The 15,958-nt window shown below is 43.1% G+C and overlaps 3 protein-coding genes across 3 annotated transcripts; 1 reads left to right on the top strand and 2 right to left on the bottom strand.

The window, feature by feature from the left end:
• Nucleotides 1-1,683: 1,683 nt before the first annotated feature.
• On the bottom strand, nucleotides 1,684-2,744 carry smim20 (small integral membrane protein 20). Its single transcript, XM_024373871.2, has 3 exons — nucleotides 2,547-2,744; nucleotides 2,031-2,087; nucleotides 1,684-1,889 (listed from the first exon to the last, which is right to left on the bottom strand). Exons 1-3 carry the CDS (start codon nucleotides 2,653-2,655, stop codon nucleotides 1,852-1,854), a joined length of 204 nt encoding a protein of 67 aa, XP_024229639.1. The 5' UTR covers nucleotides 2,656-2,744; the 3' UTR covers nucleotides 1,684-1,851.
• A 110-nt stretch (nucleotides 2,745-2,854) lies between these two features.
• man2b2 (mannosidase, alpha, class 2B, member 2) lies at nucleotides 2,855-13,101 on the top strand. The gene is made up of 18 exons (XM_024373869.2): nucleotides 2,855-3,052; nucleotides 3,267-3,413; nucleotides 3,533-3,638; nucleotides 3,744-3,916; nucleotides 4,212-4,327; nucleotides 4,561-4,738; nucleotides 4,857-5,055; nucleotides 5,303-5,493; nucleotides 5,682-5,850; nucleotides 6,131-6,267; nucleotides 6,546-6,814; nucleotides 7,026-7,217; nucleotides 7,404-7,647; nucleotides 7,893-8,003; nucleotides 8,073-8,262; nucleotides 8,743-8,999; nucleotides 12,455-12,584; nucleotides 12,815-13,101. The coding sequence occupies exons 1-18, from the start codon at nucleotides 2,927-2,929 to the stop codon at nucleotides 12,910-12,912; spliced, it is 3,033 nt and encodes a 1,010-aa protein (XP_024229637.1). The 5' UTR covers nucleotides 2,855-2,926; the 3' UTR covers nucleotides 12,913-13,101.
• On the bottom strand, nucleotides 12,579-14,045 carry LOC112214832 (epididymis-specific alpha-mannosidase-like). The gene is made up of 2 exons (XM_024373870.2): nucleotides 13,730-14,045; nucleotides 12,579-12,746 (listed from the first exon to the last, which is right to left on the bottom strand). The coding sequence occupies exons 1-2, from the start codon at nucleotides 13,943-13,945 to the stop codon at nucleotides 12,699-12,701; spliced, it is 264 nt and encodes an 87-aa protein (XP_024229638.1). The 5' UTR covers nucleotides 13,946-14,045; the 3' UTR covers nucleotides 12,579-12,698.
• Between the last annotated feature and the right edge of the window lie 1,913 nt (nucleotides 14,046-15,958).

The following is a 15,958-nucleotide window of genomic DNA, read 5'->3' as shown; positions in this document are numbered from 1 at the left end:
TGCAAGCCTCCCCCTTTTTCCTCCAAACATAACAATGGTCTTGATGGCCAAACAGTTCTATTTTTTTTTCATCAGACCAGAGGACATTTCTCCAAAAAAGTATGAATTTGTCCCCATGTGCAGTTGCAAACCGTAGGCTGGCTTTTTTATGCCGGTTTTGGAGCAGGGACGTCTTCCTTGCTGACCAGCCTTTCAGGTTATGTCGATATATGAGTCGTTTTACTTTGGATATAGATACTTTTGTACCCGTTTCCTCCAGAATCTTCACAAGTTCCTTTGCTGTTGTTCTGGGATTGATTTGCACTTTTCGCACCAAAGTACGTTCATCTCTAGGAGACAGAACTCGTCTCCTTCCTGAGAGGTATGACGGCTGCATGGTCCCATGGTGTTTATACTTGCATACTATTGTTTGTACAGATGAACGTGGTACATTCAGGCATTTGGAAATTTCTCCCAAGGATGAACCAGACTTGTGGAGGTCTACAATTTTTTTCTGAGGTCTTGGCTGATTTATTTTGATTTTCCCATGATGTCAAGCAAAGAGGCACTGAGTGTGAAGGTAGGCCTTAAAATACATCCACAGGTACACCTCCAATTGACTGAAATATTGTCAATTAGCCTATCAGAAGCTTCTAAAGCCATGACAAATATTCTGTCTGTAAACCATTGTTGGAAAAATGACTTGTGTCATGCACAAAGTAATGTCCTAACCAACTTACCATAACTAGTTTGTAAACAAGAAATTTGTGGAGTGGTTTAAAAATGAGTTTTACTGACTCCAACCTAAGTGTATGTAAACTTCTGACGTCAACTGTATCTCACTAATCTCATTATGACACAATTTCCAGTCGTGAAGCAAAAGTATCCAATTCCGCAAACTGGGCCTTCTACCAACTACGGAATGGTTGAGTGTGCGAGAGTTTGAAGTGGGCGGAGATTTTGAAAGGTCTGCAGGTGTTCCAAGTGTAGGTGCATTCCCATTGTCGTGGATACAGTGCTGGCTACTAGCAGCACTAGTCTAGATGAGCTTGGCTCAAGTTTCACTTTATCATTTGCCTTTTAGTTGGTTCTAAAGCATGTGCACCTCTGTCTAAAACATTGTTCATGTGAAGTGGACATCTGTCAATACAAATGTATTGACAAATATAGACTGGGTGGTTCTCTGAATGCTGATTGGCTGACAGCCGTGGTATATGAGATTGTATACCACAGGTCTGAAAAAAAACACGTTTTTACTGCACTAATTACATTGGTAACCAGTTTATAATAGCAATAAGGCACCTCTGGGTTTGTGATATACGGCCAATATACCACGGCTGAGGCTGTTCTTATCCACGACGCAACTCTTAGTGCCTGGATACAGCCCTTAGCTGTGGTATATTGGCCATTATTGGCCCAGGGTCTTTATTATTATTATAGGCCGAAGGCCTTATTGCTTAAATATACCCAGAAGACGAAAAAACGAATTGGTTTTATTTGAAAGCAATAAATCTAGGATATAGGCCTACTGAGCACATAATGTACCAAACTGCCTCTCTGCCACTGTCTGAGCAAATAGTGACCCCTTGTGGTCATAATGCATATCACATCCAATGCACTACAAGTAGCCTAAAGAAATGAAGTGACCCATTGAATTCCCAAATACATAGGCCCAAACACTTCCAAAAAGATAATGAGAAAACAGAGGTCTTTAAACTTTATTCATAGGATAAAGTGGTAAGCATCCATCCACCACACCTATGCATTCACTCACACAAACACAGTCCAATTGGGATTCAGAATCATCTTCAGTGGACAGTCTTCATCAGCATAGCGTCTTATTTTCCATACCAGGGACAGTTGTCTCAGGCATCACTTTGGCTTGTAGGGATCAGACCATACTTTGACACCTGAAAATACACCAAATTATAACTGACTTATATACGGTTAGTGAAAATGTAAAGTTTGCTGATAGGACAGGGGATGGAACAGTACACAATGGCAACAACAAAGAAGAACCATTGCATGAGAGAGGTGAGCAGGCTACTTACCCACTGGTTGCACGTCTGCTTGATTGATTCCTGCTCGGTTTGCTCTCTGGACTTGATCTGCAGAGAAGTGAGTGGGGTTTTCAATTGTGTTGCGGGGGACTGGGGTGGGTTTGAACCAGGATCCTTATAGACAAGGCAAGTGCACTAGCACAGACATTGTCCACTGGTGCAATCAGACCACTGCTTGACAGAACTTGTAGTATGATCACAATTGTACAGCATTAAAATAAACTGTCTATACTTAAAAACAGAAACCCGTTATACTGAGACCATGTAGCTACGTTATGACATGGGTTTTTAGCACACACGGCTACAGCTACAAACAAATGGCATAGCTAATTTGTCAATGCAATGTTTACGGTCCGACTGGCCAGGGCAAAATTGTGTCCACATGAGGACACTAGCAGCTATACAATAAAAAGTCGCCTAACAAGACTTCCTAGCTAGCATGTCGTTGTGTAACAAGACTGTGACAGAATCGACTAGTACATTCCTCGAATAACGATAGTTACTTACTGTAGTCAGCTGTGTGCGTGAGTGGGTGGAAAAATATAGGGTAAAATGCAGCAGCAACTGCTGTTATAAATCCTCCAAATATTAACGTGATCCTTCTGTTCCTTGACATCTTTGTTGCGCATTCACCTCCAAATGCACAGTATGTGTGTTTCCCTGAATGTTTTCCGGGGTAAAGTTTACCAGTTCACTTTGTTCACAATCACGAAGTTCTTCGCTGTTTAAAAATGGTTGGTTTTAATTTGCGGCTTCACATTATTTTTGACCCCTGCGGTACTCCGTACAGCAAGGGGCGGGGCGCCGCCTGATTGTCACATGCTGCAAAACCATAATAAGGACGTGGGTTAGCTTGCCGTTGAAGAACATCTCATGTTTTGACAGAGATGGGGTTTTTAACTTTCCCACTGTTTTTATTTTTCACGGTTATCTGTGCAGAGAGAAATGGACCAATTCAGACGTTTGTTATCCCGCACAGTCACATGGATGTTGGCTGGGTATATACTATTCAGGTTTGTTACTAGCTTACTGAGCTAACGTTTATACAATAGTACAGGAGTTATGTTGGGTTCTTGGACGTTAGAACTAGGGACATTTTTATTTTGGGAGGTTCAAGAATGTCACAAAATGAAATGTCAGTCCAAATGTAGATACAACTCTATACTGTCAGTGTTCACAGTATACAGCATTGAACAGGGTGTTTTCCTCTCTTTAATCCTCAAACAGGAGAGCATGCATGCCTATGCAGCGAACGTGTACTCCAGTGTGACAGAGGCGCTGACACAGAACAAACAGCGCAAGTTCATCGCAGTGGAGCAGGAGTTCTTTCGGCTGTGGTGGGATTCTGTGGCTACAGACAAGCACAAGAAACAAGTACTATAGAATAATCTTATATACCCCCTCCATGTGAATTAAGTGCTGCTCATGCAGAAGTCTCATCTTTGTATGACTGTGTAGTCACCTATCTCCCACTGCCCCTCCCCCCTCCCAAGGTGCGACAGCTGCTGAAGGAGAGTCGACTTGAGTTCATCATTGGGGGGCAGGTGATGCATGATGAAGCTGTAACTGATCTAGATGATGAGATACTGCAGCTGACAGGTGAAGTGGTTTCATACTTGATGTATAATATTTGTTTCGTTGGTTGGTTTAAATGAGCATGGACTCAATCTCCCTTGCTGTCTCACTCACACACACTGTAATTAGAGGGCCATGGGTTCCTGTATGAGACGTTTGGGGTGCGTCCCCGGTTTTCGTGGCACGTGGACCCGTTTGGAGCCTCTGCCACCACCCCTGTCCTCTTTGCCCTGGCTGGGTTCCATGCCCACCTCATCTCACGTATTGACTATGACCTCAAAGATGTCATGCAGAAGAGCAAGGTATTATAGTCACCTTAGTTTCAGCTACAGCCTACCAGGCAGTTTACCATCTCTATTGAGTAGTCTTGACCATGATCAGTCACTTATAAGCAGTTAAATGGTTTAGAGGCTTGACTTAATAAAGACATCTGCTAAAATGGCATATGTTATCCAAAGCGACTTAGTCATGCATACATTTTTATGTACGGGTGATCCAAGGAGTTGATCCTACTATACTGGTGTTGCAAGCACCTTGCTCTATCAACTGAGTTACAGTATATTTGCACTAAGTTATTGTCTTGCTGTTTTGGAACAGAAACTACAGTTTGTTTGGAGAGGATCCCCCTCCTTGAAAGAGCAGCAGGAGATCTTTACTCACACCATGGACCAGTTCAGCTACTGTACTCCATCTCACCTGCCTTTCTCTAACAGGTCTCCTAAATATCTCCTTTCCCCTCACCATGTTCCATGTCATAAATCTCCTAGCATATCCTACTGTCTTAGACTTACCCTTACATGCTGTAATTGAATTAAGACTCAATGTTTTTTGTTGTTGAGAATCACCAAAAATCTCCATTTGATCAGTTTTGCCTATCACCATGGGCTGTTAACAGATTACAGGCACATATTTGTCTCGGTGAAACGAATCCGTTGTTCTCTCTCAGCTCTGGTTTCTATTGGAATGGTGTGGCTCTGTTCCCTGACCCCCCTAAAAACGGCATCTACCCCAACATGAGCCTGCCTGTCACCAAAGAGACGCTGCACTCCTATGCCAAGACCATGGTGCAGAACATCCAGCAGAGGGCAGCATGGTTCAGGACAAACCATGTCCTCTGGCCCTGGGTGAGTCAACAGATATACAGCGATCAGGAAACTGTTTCCAATCACAATTTAATGAGTGTTCTTTCTAGTTACTTCACCATTGAGCAATGTATGTTTCTCCTGTTATTTCACTCCATAGGGTTGTGACAAGCAGTTCTACAACTCCTCTGTGCAGTTTGCCAACATGGATCCCTTGGTGGAATACATCAACCAGAACAGCAAGGAGTTTGGAGTGACAGTCCAGTACGCCACTCTCAGCGAGTACTTCCAGGCTGTCCACCAATCAAATCTCACCTGGGAGGTGAGGGGAAGTGAGGACTTCCTTCCCTACTCCACTGGTGGGTTTTTCCAGAAATGTGCTTATCTATTATAAGTTTCAAATATGTAAATGGAATATGAATAAAACTTCTATAAGAAAATGTGTGTGTATATGTATCTCTCACTCAATGGTTCCAGTGACCAGGAGTTGGCATACTAAAAACATGTAGCAGTAAAAACTACTATGAGGCCAAGGGACTAAAATGCTTTTTTCACAATTCCAATCTGGTTCTTGTAGTTCTAAAAAGGAACCTTTTATCTCTCCAGAACCTTTCCAGGCGTGGACTGGGTTCTATGCCTCCCGGAATGTTCTGAAGGGGATAGCCAGGAGAGCTAGTTCCCAGCTGCATGCTGCAGAGACTCTGTTTACCCGGTACCGGGTCAGCTACCCAGATGGACCGGTCCCTAAAGAAGAGGCTCTGCAGAAGCTGAAGGCCCTCCGCTGGGCTGTCTCTGAGGTGCTTGATCAAAATACTCATCGATAGCGATTATTAATTTACAATGAATCACAATCATTGTAACCCAGTGATTAAACATTCTCATATCCCATTTCTGTCACACAAATTTAGAAATAAGACCCACAAAATGAATTCTAAAAACAGTACTTCTCTATTGTTCTATTATTCTCCCTCTGTCTTATCTCCAGGTGCAGCACCATGATGGGATCACAGGGACAGAGTCTCCCAAGGTGTCTGACATGTACATAGAGCACCTGACCCAGGCTATGATGGGAGTAGAGGAACTCCTGGCTGCCCTCTTCCTCCTGCCCCAGACCCTGGGCACCGCTAGCAACCCTGAAGACTCTCACAGCAGGGGTAAAGTACTGTACTTCAACATAATTAAAATCTATTTATACTTTATTTGACATGAACTCAGAAATGTGGATTTGTGAAAGTAGTTGGATGGGCTGCATGTTTTCACTTATCCAATCACACTACAGATCAGTGAATACACATCAAGGAAGGGGGAGGATGTGTTGTAACAAGGCCCAAGGTTCAGCTTGGTCCAAGGCATCATTTAATGACTCCATCAACTACAACATGTTTCATTTTTTTTTTAACATTATCAAAATGTTGTTAATTTATGTAATTGCAGGCTCCCATCAGGACCTGGAGCAGCACATCATTGTGTACAACCCCCTGGCATGGAACACCACCGCCATCATCAACGTCACCGTAACCTTGCCCATGGCAACCGTGTTCGACGACCAAGGACAGGCCATACCTGCACAGGTAGTGTGGAAATGGAGTGGATTTATCCAGTTAAACGTTTGTAGAACAATGAGTCACCAGTGTATCATGTAAAAGCCATGTGTCAATAGAACTGCAGATATACATCATACCTTCTAGACAAACTCAGTTTTCAGATAACTGTGTTCATTGGGCACTCAGCAAAAAAAACATTTTGCAACGGAAGATGAAAATGTGTGTTTCTTATTGGACAAGTCCAGGAATTCCCTCTGTCTGTTAGTGTCTAATGAACACGGCCTGTGTCTCTCTGCTCCCAACAGACCCAGAGTTCAGCTGACTCCAACACGACCTATGACCTGTTCATTGTGGTGAACCTTGGGGGTCTCCAACACAGGAAGTACCTCATCAAGTTCTCAGAGAAGCCGGGTAAAGAGGGGTCCTCGACCCACCATGCCTGGGTTGTGTCGTTCAAGAGACTAAATGTTTCACAGGAGTTGAAGACAGGAAGGAGACTCTTGCCGGTTCTGAATGAGTGTTACAAGATCATGCTGGACCAGGATACTAACCTACTGCATAGCATCACCGACAGGTAGTTATATTCAACATTCACATTAGGGGCACATTCAGCAGGATAACGTTGTGAAACATTGCAGATACAAAGGTAATTAATAGAGCTTATGTGATTTATTCTCCATGTCAGAGAAGCATGTTTATTTTACTGAACGTTGCACATTTTCCTTTTGAATGCAGCCCAGGTGTTACGTCAACAATGTCCTCTGACCTTTCTGTGACCCTGACAGGCATGAGAAGAGAACGGTGAGAATGAGTCAGGATTTCTGGGAGTACCAGGTCAATGGCAATGTCAGCGCAGGGCCCATCTCTGACAACTACATCTTCAGTGCCAACGGCTCGGCAGTGAGGGCGTACAAGGCCGTCAAGATGGAGATTGTCCCTGGGAAGATCGTCACGGAGATCAGACAGTACTTCTACAGGTGGGAATGTGAACAACTCCTTTCTGTCCGTCTTTGGTTTCCACGCACCCTCCTTCCGTAGCTATGATCTCTTTTATATTCCATCTATCACATCTTTCACACATAGTCACTCGTACCACACTACATCTTAGTAAGGTGCAGGTCTAATATCGGGTGGCTCACATTAATAATGGATTGTGTCCGCAGGGAGGAAGCAGATGAGGACTACACCTACTCTGTCACCACCAGAATACCACAGAGTTTCCCCAGCGGCAGGCTGTGTTACAGGTTGGAGCAGAGCTACTCGCTGGGCCCCCTGGTGGTCAACACTGAGGCTGTCCTCAGGATCAAGACCAGCCTGAAGAACAACAGGACTCTGTTCACCGACGACAACGGGTACCAGATGATGAAGAGGCCCTCCAGGACGTTCGTCAATGATACTGTTGCCAGAGTGAGTGGGTTGTATTTAAGGACAGTTTGGTGTAGAGGGTTAAATGTACACTGAACTTCCACAGTACCTTGCCAGCCAGAGAAAGATGGGCTACACTTTATGAGCCTGGTTCCTCAAGGTTTCTTCCTCCTCGGGGCGTTTGGGTGTTTGGTCTCATCAGCTTTCCTTTTTGGTGGTTCAGGCCTGGGTTACTGTTCAGGACTTTGACAATTGCTTGTGTTTCTTCCTGTGTCTATGTACTGCAGAACTACTACCCCATGGTTCGAATGGCCTACATTGAAGATGACTCTAGCAGACTGGTCCTCCTCAGTGAGAGAGCTCATGGTGCATCCAGCCAGAGTGAGGGAGAGCTGGAGGTGAGTGTGTTTTATGTATGCGATGCATACACACTCGCACACAACCTCAACCCCTTGTATCTGTCCTAGGTGATGCTCCACCGACGTCTGTGGAACAACCAGGAGTGGACTCTGGGTTATAACCTTACCCTGAACGACAGCTCGGTGGTGAGGCCTGTCCTATGGATGACACTGGGCTCCCTGGCTGCTACCTCTCTCTACCAGAGGGAGGCGCTAGAACTGCAGCACCGACCTGTGGTCATGCCCATCGACAGGCCACGTGAGTCCACTCTTTATAGCTCCCCTGTTGAACTACTCTATTGAGGCTCGCAGGTTGACCTTTATTGTCATGAATCTTGACCTGGAGGCAGAACTGAGTGATTTTCTTCTAGATGGTACAGTTGCAAAGTGAAAATTGGCTATATCGTAAACATTCATGACAACAAAATGTGCATTTTGGTCTTAATTTAAGATTAGGGTTGGTAGTATGATTAGGGTTAAGGCTAGGTTTAAAATCAGATTTGATGACTTTGTGGCTGTGCCAGTTAGTGACCACTATGCATAGCTGCCTTCAGGACAAGATTCATGACAGTAACTACCAACCTATTTAAAGCATGCACAGCTACTTTCCACTAAACTTTTCCCTGGAAATCCATAACATGGAATCCATTCTAAAAGCAAATGCACAATTGAAATGTTTCCAAATGGAGTTGACCATGTTTTTAATCACCTGTACAATGCCATTCACTTCCCCCTTTAGAGAAGGCCTGGAGGAAGGAGCCACGGACCGGATCTCCGATTCGCCCCGTGGTCCTGCCTGACAACCTCCACCTGCTGACGCTTAGTGTCCCGGGCTGGTTCTACAACTCCAACCACACCCTGCACCTCCGCAACATGGAGACCGGTACCCCTGGATCCACACAGCCGGACTACGATCGGGTCCTACTGAGGATCATGCATCTGTATGAGAAGGGGGAAGACCCGGTTCTATCTCAGCCGTCCACCATTAACATGAAGGTAACAGGACACACCGCTTCATGAGATCCATATGAAGAGGAGACTTCAATAACAGACATATATGTTTGTGTATTAAGTGAACAAATAGATGTGATATTGACATTTGGTCTCTCCTTGGGCTGTGGCGGTTACGAAATTTAGTCAGCCGGTGATTGTCAAGCAAATAACTGTCAAGTCTCATGGTACTTGACCGTTAATTAACATAAATATAGGTAGCATCTCCTGGCTTCCACACAACCTACAAGCCACTGACGCAGACCTTTTTGGAACATCTACAATTTCAAAAGTCTAATAAATCCATGTAATATAGTCTACACCTTCACAATAAATCCATTATTTTAGATGGGTCTAAGAAATGATATTAAGAAAATATAGTCTATTTCAGAAGAACAGGGTAACATACTCTGAGTTGTCCTAATATCGCTATACCATATGGCTGTGGGCTACACTAGTTCATTTAGCAGACAAGATTTGCTTAGAATTCAGTGGCATTATTTTATAGTTTGAAGAATACAATTGAACAAAGCTGAATAAAATCTATTTCCTCAACGATTTGAGCGAGTGCGCACATGCGGAGTTGAGTAGTTATCAAAGAAATGGGTACTCCTACAGCACCAGTCAAACGTTTGGACACCTACTCATTCAAGGGTTTTTCTTTATTTTTACTATTTTCTACATTGTAGAATAATAGTGAAGACATCCAAACTATGAAATAACCGATATGGAATCATGTAGTAACCAAAAAGTATGAGATTCTTCAAAGTAGCCACCCTTTGCGTTGACAACAGCTCTCGACACTCTTGGCATTCTCTCAATAAGCTTCACCTGGAATGCTTTTCCAATAGACTTGAAGGAGTTCCCACATATGCTGAGCACTTGTCTGCATTTCCTTCACTCTGCGGTCCAACTCATCCCACACCATTTCAATTGGGTTGAGGTCGGGTGATTGTGGAGGCCAGGTCATCTGATGCAGCACTCCATCGCTCTCCTTGGTCAAATAGCCGTTACACAGCCTGGAGGTGTGTTGGGTCATTGTCCTGTTGAAAAACATATCCATAGTCCCACTAGGTGCAAACCAGATGGGCTGGCATATTGCTGCAGAATGCTGTGGTAGCCATGCTGGTGAAGTGTGCCTGGAATTCTAAATAAATCAGACAGTGTCACCAGCAAAGCGCCATCACACCTTCTCCATGCTTCACGGTGGGAACCACACATGCGGAGATCATCACTTGCTCTTCATCTCAAAAGACATGGCTGCTGGAACCAAAAATCGCAAATTTGGACTCATCAGACCAAAGGACAGATTTCCACCAGTCTAATGTCCATTGCTCGTGTTTCTTGGCCCAAGCAAGTCTCTTCTTCTTATTGGCGTCCTTTGACCATGAATGCCTGATTCACGCAGTCTCCAGTTGATGTCTGTTCCTTAAACTCTGAAGCATTTATTTGGGCTGCAATTTCTGAGGTGCAGTTAACTCTAATGAACATATCCTCTACAGCAGAGGTAACTCTGGGTCTTCCTTTCCTGTGGCGGTCCTCATGAGAGCCAATTTCATCGTAGCAGCTGATGGTTTTTGGCCTGCACTTGAAGAAAAGTTCAAAGTTCATAATTTTCCGGATTGACTGACCATGTCTTAAAGTAATGATGGACTGTTTTCTCTTTGCTTATTTGTGCCGTTCTTGCCATAATATGGACTTGGTCTTTTACCAAATAGGGCTATGTTTTGTTTACCTTGTCACAACACAACTGATCGGCTTAAACACATTAAGAAGGAAAAATTCCACAAATTATCTTTTAACAAGGCACACCTGTTAATTGAAATGCATTCCAGGTGACTACTTCATGAAGCTGGTTGAGAGAAGGCCAAGAGTGTAAAGCTGTCAAGGCAAAGGGTGGCTACTATGACAAATTAATTTTGATTTGCGTCACACTTAAAAAAATAAACAATTGGTTACTACATGATTCCATGTGTTACTTCATAGTTTTTCTACAAAGTAGAAAATAGTAAAAATATAGAAATACCCTGGAATGAGTAGGTGTCCACTTTTGACTGCTACTGTATATGCTTAAATTAGTTATTTATACAACTTTAGTTGTGATACAAACTTTGCACTATTTGTTTTTAAATATATATTCTAATTGTGCACGATGTGACTATAATGACTTGAGAAATGTTGCTTGAAAGGCATGAGCTCTGCTTTGTTTTGCTCAGGCTGTACACCCTTCATTAGTCTCTCAGTCACAATTTGACAAGCACTTGATAATGCCTCAAATGTCACGGCCCCATCCCCTTCGTGGCTGTAATGCTCCCTAAGAGAACCTGTGCCTTTTACAGCCATTGTGCGCTTGGCCGGGGAATGCTGCGTTGTCCTTCTCCCTGAGTGCTGTGTGTTCCTAAGCACCTCTCACTCACATGGCTCTCCATCATGTGATCGGGTGTTTCTCACTAAAGAAAGACACATCAGATGGCAAAAGCACTAGCCTACAGTGCTTTCGGAAACTCTTCAGACCCCTTGACTTTTTCCACATTTTGTTACGTTACAGCCTTGTTCTAAAATGGATTCAATTGTTTTTGTTCCTCAATCTCCACACCATAATGACAACGCAATAACAGGTTTTTAGAATTTCTTTGGCAAGTTATTGAAGTTAACTGGCCTATACTCCTGTTTATCTATACAATGTGCTTAATATTAGTACAGTTGAGATAAATATAGTAGACCTAGCCTATAGAAAGCTGATGGGATCATCCTCAGAGTGATGGAGGCCATCACTCTGTTTTCTCGTGATTGCATAGCCTATAGAAATGTTACGCATCATGGGCTCTCATGAAGTGTTTGAGATGTTCGATGACATTTGCATTGATGGCAGAGTGATTAGAGGGACAATAGTGCTGAGTACCAGGTAGTTAGGAAGTTTGATAGGCTACTAACTATGATCAACAGCATCAGAGCTTGGAGATGCCTAATTACCGTGACTAAACGGTCACGTTTGTTTATCATATATGCATAGTCACTAACTATACATTCATGTACATACTACCTCAATTGGGCCAACCAACCAGTGTTCCCACGCATTGGCTAACCGGGCTATCTGCATTGTGTCCTGCAACCCACCACCTGCCAACCCCTCATTTACACAACTGCTACTCTGTGTTTATCAAATATGCATAGTCACTTTAACCATATGTACATACTAACCGGTGCCTGTATGTAGCCTCGCCTGTCTGCTTACTGTTTTATTTCTTATTATTCACCCAATACCTTTTTTTTATACTATTGGTTAGAGCCTGTAAGTAAGCATTTCACTGAAAGGTCTACACCTGTTGTATTCGGCGCACGTGACAAACTTTTTGATTTGACATGGAATTTGACTGCCGGTAATACGGTCACCGCAACAGCCCAGGTCACTACTCCATTTACTGTATTTGTTTTGAAAATCCATTTCCTGTGTGAAACAGGAAGTGCTGCGGGGCATGGGGGAAGTGAGAGTGTTGGAGGAGCGCTCTCTCACAGGAACCTGGGATATCTCTGACCTCCAGAGGTGGAAGTGGAAGGCTTCAGAAGACCCAGGGAGGGGTGAGAGTGTTGGTAAGCTTCAGTTCAGCATTGGTGGGGGTGAAACATCTGGATACATACCTTTTTGTTAAAAGATGAGAGAAGTTACTGTATCAGTGTACCTTTTGAGATTCAGGAGATGTCAATTCAGTTGGAGTAGGCTGTAGTGTTTGAGATGTCAACCACCTGTGAAATCTGAAGGAAAAAAATGTTTACAATTTTTTTTTTTTGTCTACATCCTAGTATTTGTTTGTCTGTTTCAGGGGTCAAGGGGTCAAGTGTTGGTGTGAGAGGAGAGTTCAACGTGACCATATCACCCAAAGAAATCAGGACCTTCTTTGTTTACTTCAAGCTCAAGTAGAACGTTCCTGTTACCCTTCAGTCTTCTGTGAAGATGGATGACTAATCTGAAGAGAGGCCTTCTGACATGTGATTAAACATTCTGTCATGTACTTTCTCTAATGTAACACGGGACATTGTATGACCAGGATGTGGATTATCTTGAAGTGCCGGTCTACTTTTTCTGTATTAAATTGAGTATAATCTAAAATAGGGAATCGCTCCATTTTTGTGTCTTTCTTTATTTTCCTCAGTTGAAGTGCTTCTGTTTTTAAGGCCTTGGAGAGGTCTGGGTCATTATTGACACCTCAAGCATCTGAAACCCTCATAACCTAACCCAGTAGTTATCTCACTGTTTGAGTAGCGGTAAGATTGTTCATCTGTAGGGCGTTAGTGATCTTCCTGTTTGCAAGTGAGCACAGCGCTGACAGTCCACAGTAGACCACACGGCCACTTCCTGTTATTGGCCTTAAAGAATAAGTACTTTCCATAGGATGACATCAGTCTATAAATCAAATTTTATTGGTCACATGCAGATGTTAATGCGAGTGTTTGCGAAATGCTTGTGCTTCTAGTTCCGACCATGCAGTAATATCTAACAACTACCTTACACACACGTAAACCTGTAGCTTCACTTGAATTGGCTCTGAAATGCAACATTCAAATCAAGAGCACCCAGTGATCAATCTGAACATTTTGTTGTGGAATTACACTTCTAAAGATGTGAATAAATATATATATTTTAAACTAGGCAAGTCAGTAAAGGACATTCTTATTTACAATGATGACCGAACAGTTGGTTAACTGCCTATTTCATGGGCAGAACGACAGATTTTTACCTTGTCATCCAGGAAGAGCTTCATGAACGAACAATTGTTGTTGTTCAGGCTGGTCTTGATCCTGAGGACAGCCTCAGTGTTGACCTCCAGGGGGCCCAGCGAGTAGCTCTGCTCCAACCTGTAACACAGCCTGCCGCTGGGGAAACTCTCTGGTATTCTGGTGGTGACAGAGTAGGTGTAGTCCTCATCTGCTTCCTCCCTGCGGACACAATCCATTATTAATGTGAGCCACCCGATATTAGACCTGCACCTTACTAAGATGTAGTGTGGTACGAGTGACTGTGTGAAAGATGTGATAGATGGAATATAAAAGAGATCGTAGCTACGGAAGGAGGGTGCGTGGAACCTTTTCCAGCATGATGGAGCACCTTGCCATAAGGCAAAAGTGATAACTAAGTGGCTCGGGGAACACATTGATATTATGGGTGCATGGCCAGGAAACTCCCCAGACCTTAATCCAATTGAGAACTTGTGGTCAATCCTCAAGAGGCGGATGGACAAACAAAAACCCCACAAATTCTGACAAACTTCAAGCATTGATTATGCAAGAATGGGCTGCCATCAGTCAGGATGTGGCCCAGAAGTGAATTGACAGCATGCCAGGGCGGATTGCAGAGGTCTTGAAAAAGAAGAGTCAACAATGCAAATATTGACTCTTTGCATCAACTTCATGTAATTGTCAATAAAAGCCTTTGCCACTTATGAAATGCTTGTAATTATACTTCAGTATTCCATAGTAACATCTGACAACATCTAAAGACACTGAGGCAGCAGACTTTGTGGAAATGAATATTTGTGTCATTCTCAAAACTTTTGGCCACAACTGTAGGTGAAGCCTCTGAAGGTTGACGTGAGGGATACCCTGGATACACTCCGGGCCCTAGTTATGATTCCTGTAATACAGATAGTGTGACTGTCACTTTTCTACAGTATTCTTTTTCCAAGCTTACTGTAATTTCTAGGTCAATATTCCCTATACTTACGCAAGGGGAGATGGGTAGAGGAGTCCACAGCAGTGCTGGCCGTACAACGGGGAGAGAGAAATGACAAGCTGTAGTTGGCTGGGAAAGTGTGAAATAAATAAATACACAGAGAGAGAGGGAGAGTCAGAAAGGTGATGGTATAAGTGAGAGAACAGATCATCCCATCAGTCATCTGACATGAGGTACTTTTATAACTTGTGTTGCTGCCTGCTCCGCTCATCTATCTGTTTTCTCTCATCCAACGGTAAGTGCAGACCGTTCGTATTGGGTTCATCAAAACCTAACTTATACATTACGAATATTTAGAAAATAACTGGTTTTGTCCTTCCACGTACTTGTTTTACGTGTAAGGTGTAGAACTCTTAAAACCTGTTTGTTTGGAAGTTAAAAAATGGTGTTGTGATTCTGATTATACCGACTCAATAAAAATCCATTTTAGACAAAAAATAAAACCTTGTTTATACCATGGTAAGTGAATAATGATTGAGATGTGGGTGTGTTATAAGGAGCTGTGCCTAATATGAATACATTACATTGTACCCTTGTCATTTGATATTTCACTAATATGTTGTTTTCTCTGTCTCTCCACAGGGATAAGAGGCATGTTGGTGGTGATCCAGTCTCCTCATAATGTAACAGTAACAGCGGGGGACACTGTTCAGATCCAGTGCTGCTGGAATCAACATGTGTCAAGAGGGACAGTTAATTGGCATGAAGAAGGACACATCGAGATAAAATATAAGAGTGTTCTGGTCAACAACAGTCAGTGTTATGACAGGGCATCTCAGCAGACTGTAACCTGTAACTGCTCAAATTGGACCATCTCAAACTTCACTAGAAATGACTCAGGTACTTACATCTGTAAAGCTACTAAAGAGATCCCATCTCTGATTGAATCCGTGGGGGATGGGACACAGATAACAGTTACAGCCAGAGAGCATAAAAGCCAAGGTGAGTAGTCTGATTTGGTCTATATCTGTGTCAAGCATAATGTGTACGTACCACTGATGTACAGTGGTACGTGCTCTGGATTGCTAAAGCGTAAGGTTTTGACTTATAGACTATTACAAATTCACCTTACAACAATATCCAGTTCTCAATTCTCCTGAATACCAATATTCCATGTATAGTCCGTCAGGATTTGTATAATAACTTGTGTGTATTGATACCATGAATGTGCTTCCAGTGGTTATTGAGACCTCAGAGGATATAGCAGTCTTGTCACTCCCTTTTATTCTCTATTTTG

Source organism: Oncorhynchus tshawytscha, linkage group LG15 (genome assembly GCF_018296145.1).
Source record: "Oncorhynchus tshawytscha isolate Ot180627B linkage group LG15, Otsh_v2.0, whole genome shotgun sequence".
In the NCBI taxonomy this organism is placed as follows: domain Eukaryota; kingdom Metazoa; phylum Chordata; class Actinopteri; order Salmoniformes; family Salmonidae; genus Oncorhynchus; species Oncorhynchus tshawytscha.
Note: the sequence above shows the minus strand (reverse complement) of the source record. Positions and strands in the feature narration are given on the sequence as shown.

Bases quoted from the DNA above. Each gene is read 5' to 3' on its own strand.
- smim20 (XM_024373871.2), bottom strand. From the start codon at position 2,655: ATGTCAAGGAACAGAAGGATCACGTTAATATTTGGAGGATTTATAACA. The intron at 2,088-2,546 runs GTAAGTAACTAT...ACTTCTCTGCAG, and splicing joins CACGCACACAGCTGACTACA to ATCAAGTCCAGAGAGCAAAC. The intron at 1,890-2,030 runs GTAAGTAGCCTG...GTGTATTTTCAG, and splicing joins AGCAGACGTGCAACCAGTGG to GTGTCAAAGTATGGTCTGAT.
- man2b2 (XM_024373869.2), top strand. From the start codon at position 2,927: ATGGGGTTTTTAACTTTCCCACTGTTTTTATTTTTCACGGTTATCTGT. The intron at 5,056-5,302 runs GTGGGTTTTTCC...TTATCTCTCCAG, and splicing joins CTTCCTTCCCTACTCCACTG to AACCTTTCCAGGCGTGGACT. The intron at 7,648-7,892 runs GTGAGTGGGTTG...TATGTACTGCAG, and splicing joins TCAATGATACTGTTGCCAGA to AACTACTACCCCATGGTTCG.
- LOC112214832 (XM_024373870.2), bottom strand. From the start codon at position 13,945: ATGGATTGTGTCCGCAGGGAGGAAGCAGATGAGGACTACACCTACTCT. The intron at 12,747-13,729 runs GTAAAAATCTGT...TTTTTCCTTCAG, and splicing joins AGCTCTTCCTGGATGACAAG to ATTTCACAGGTGGTTGACAT.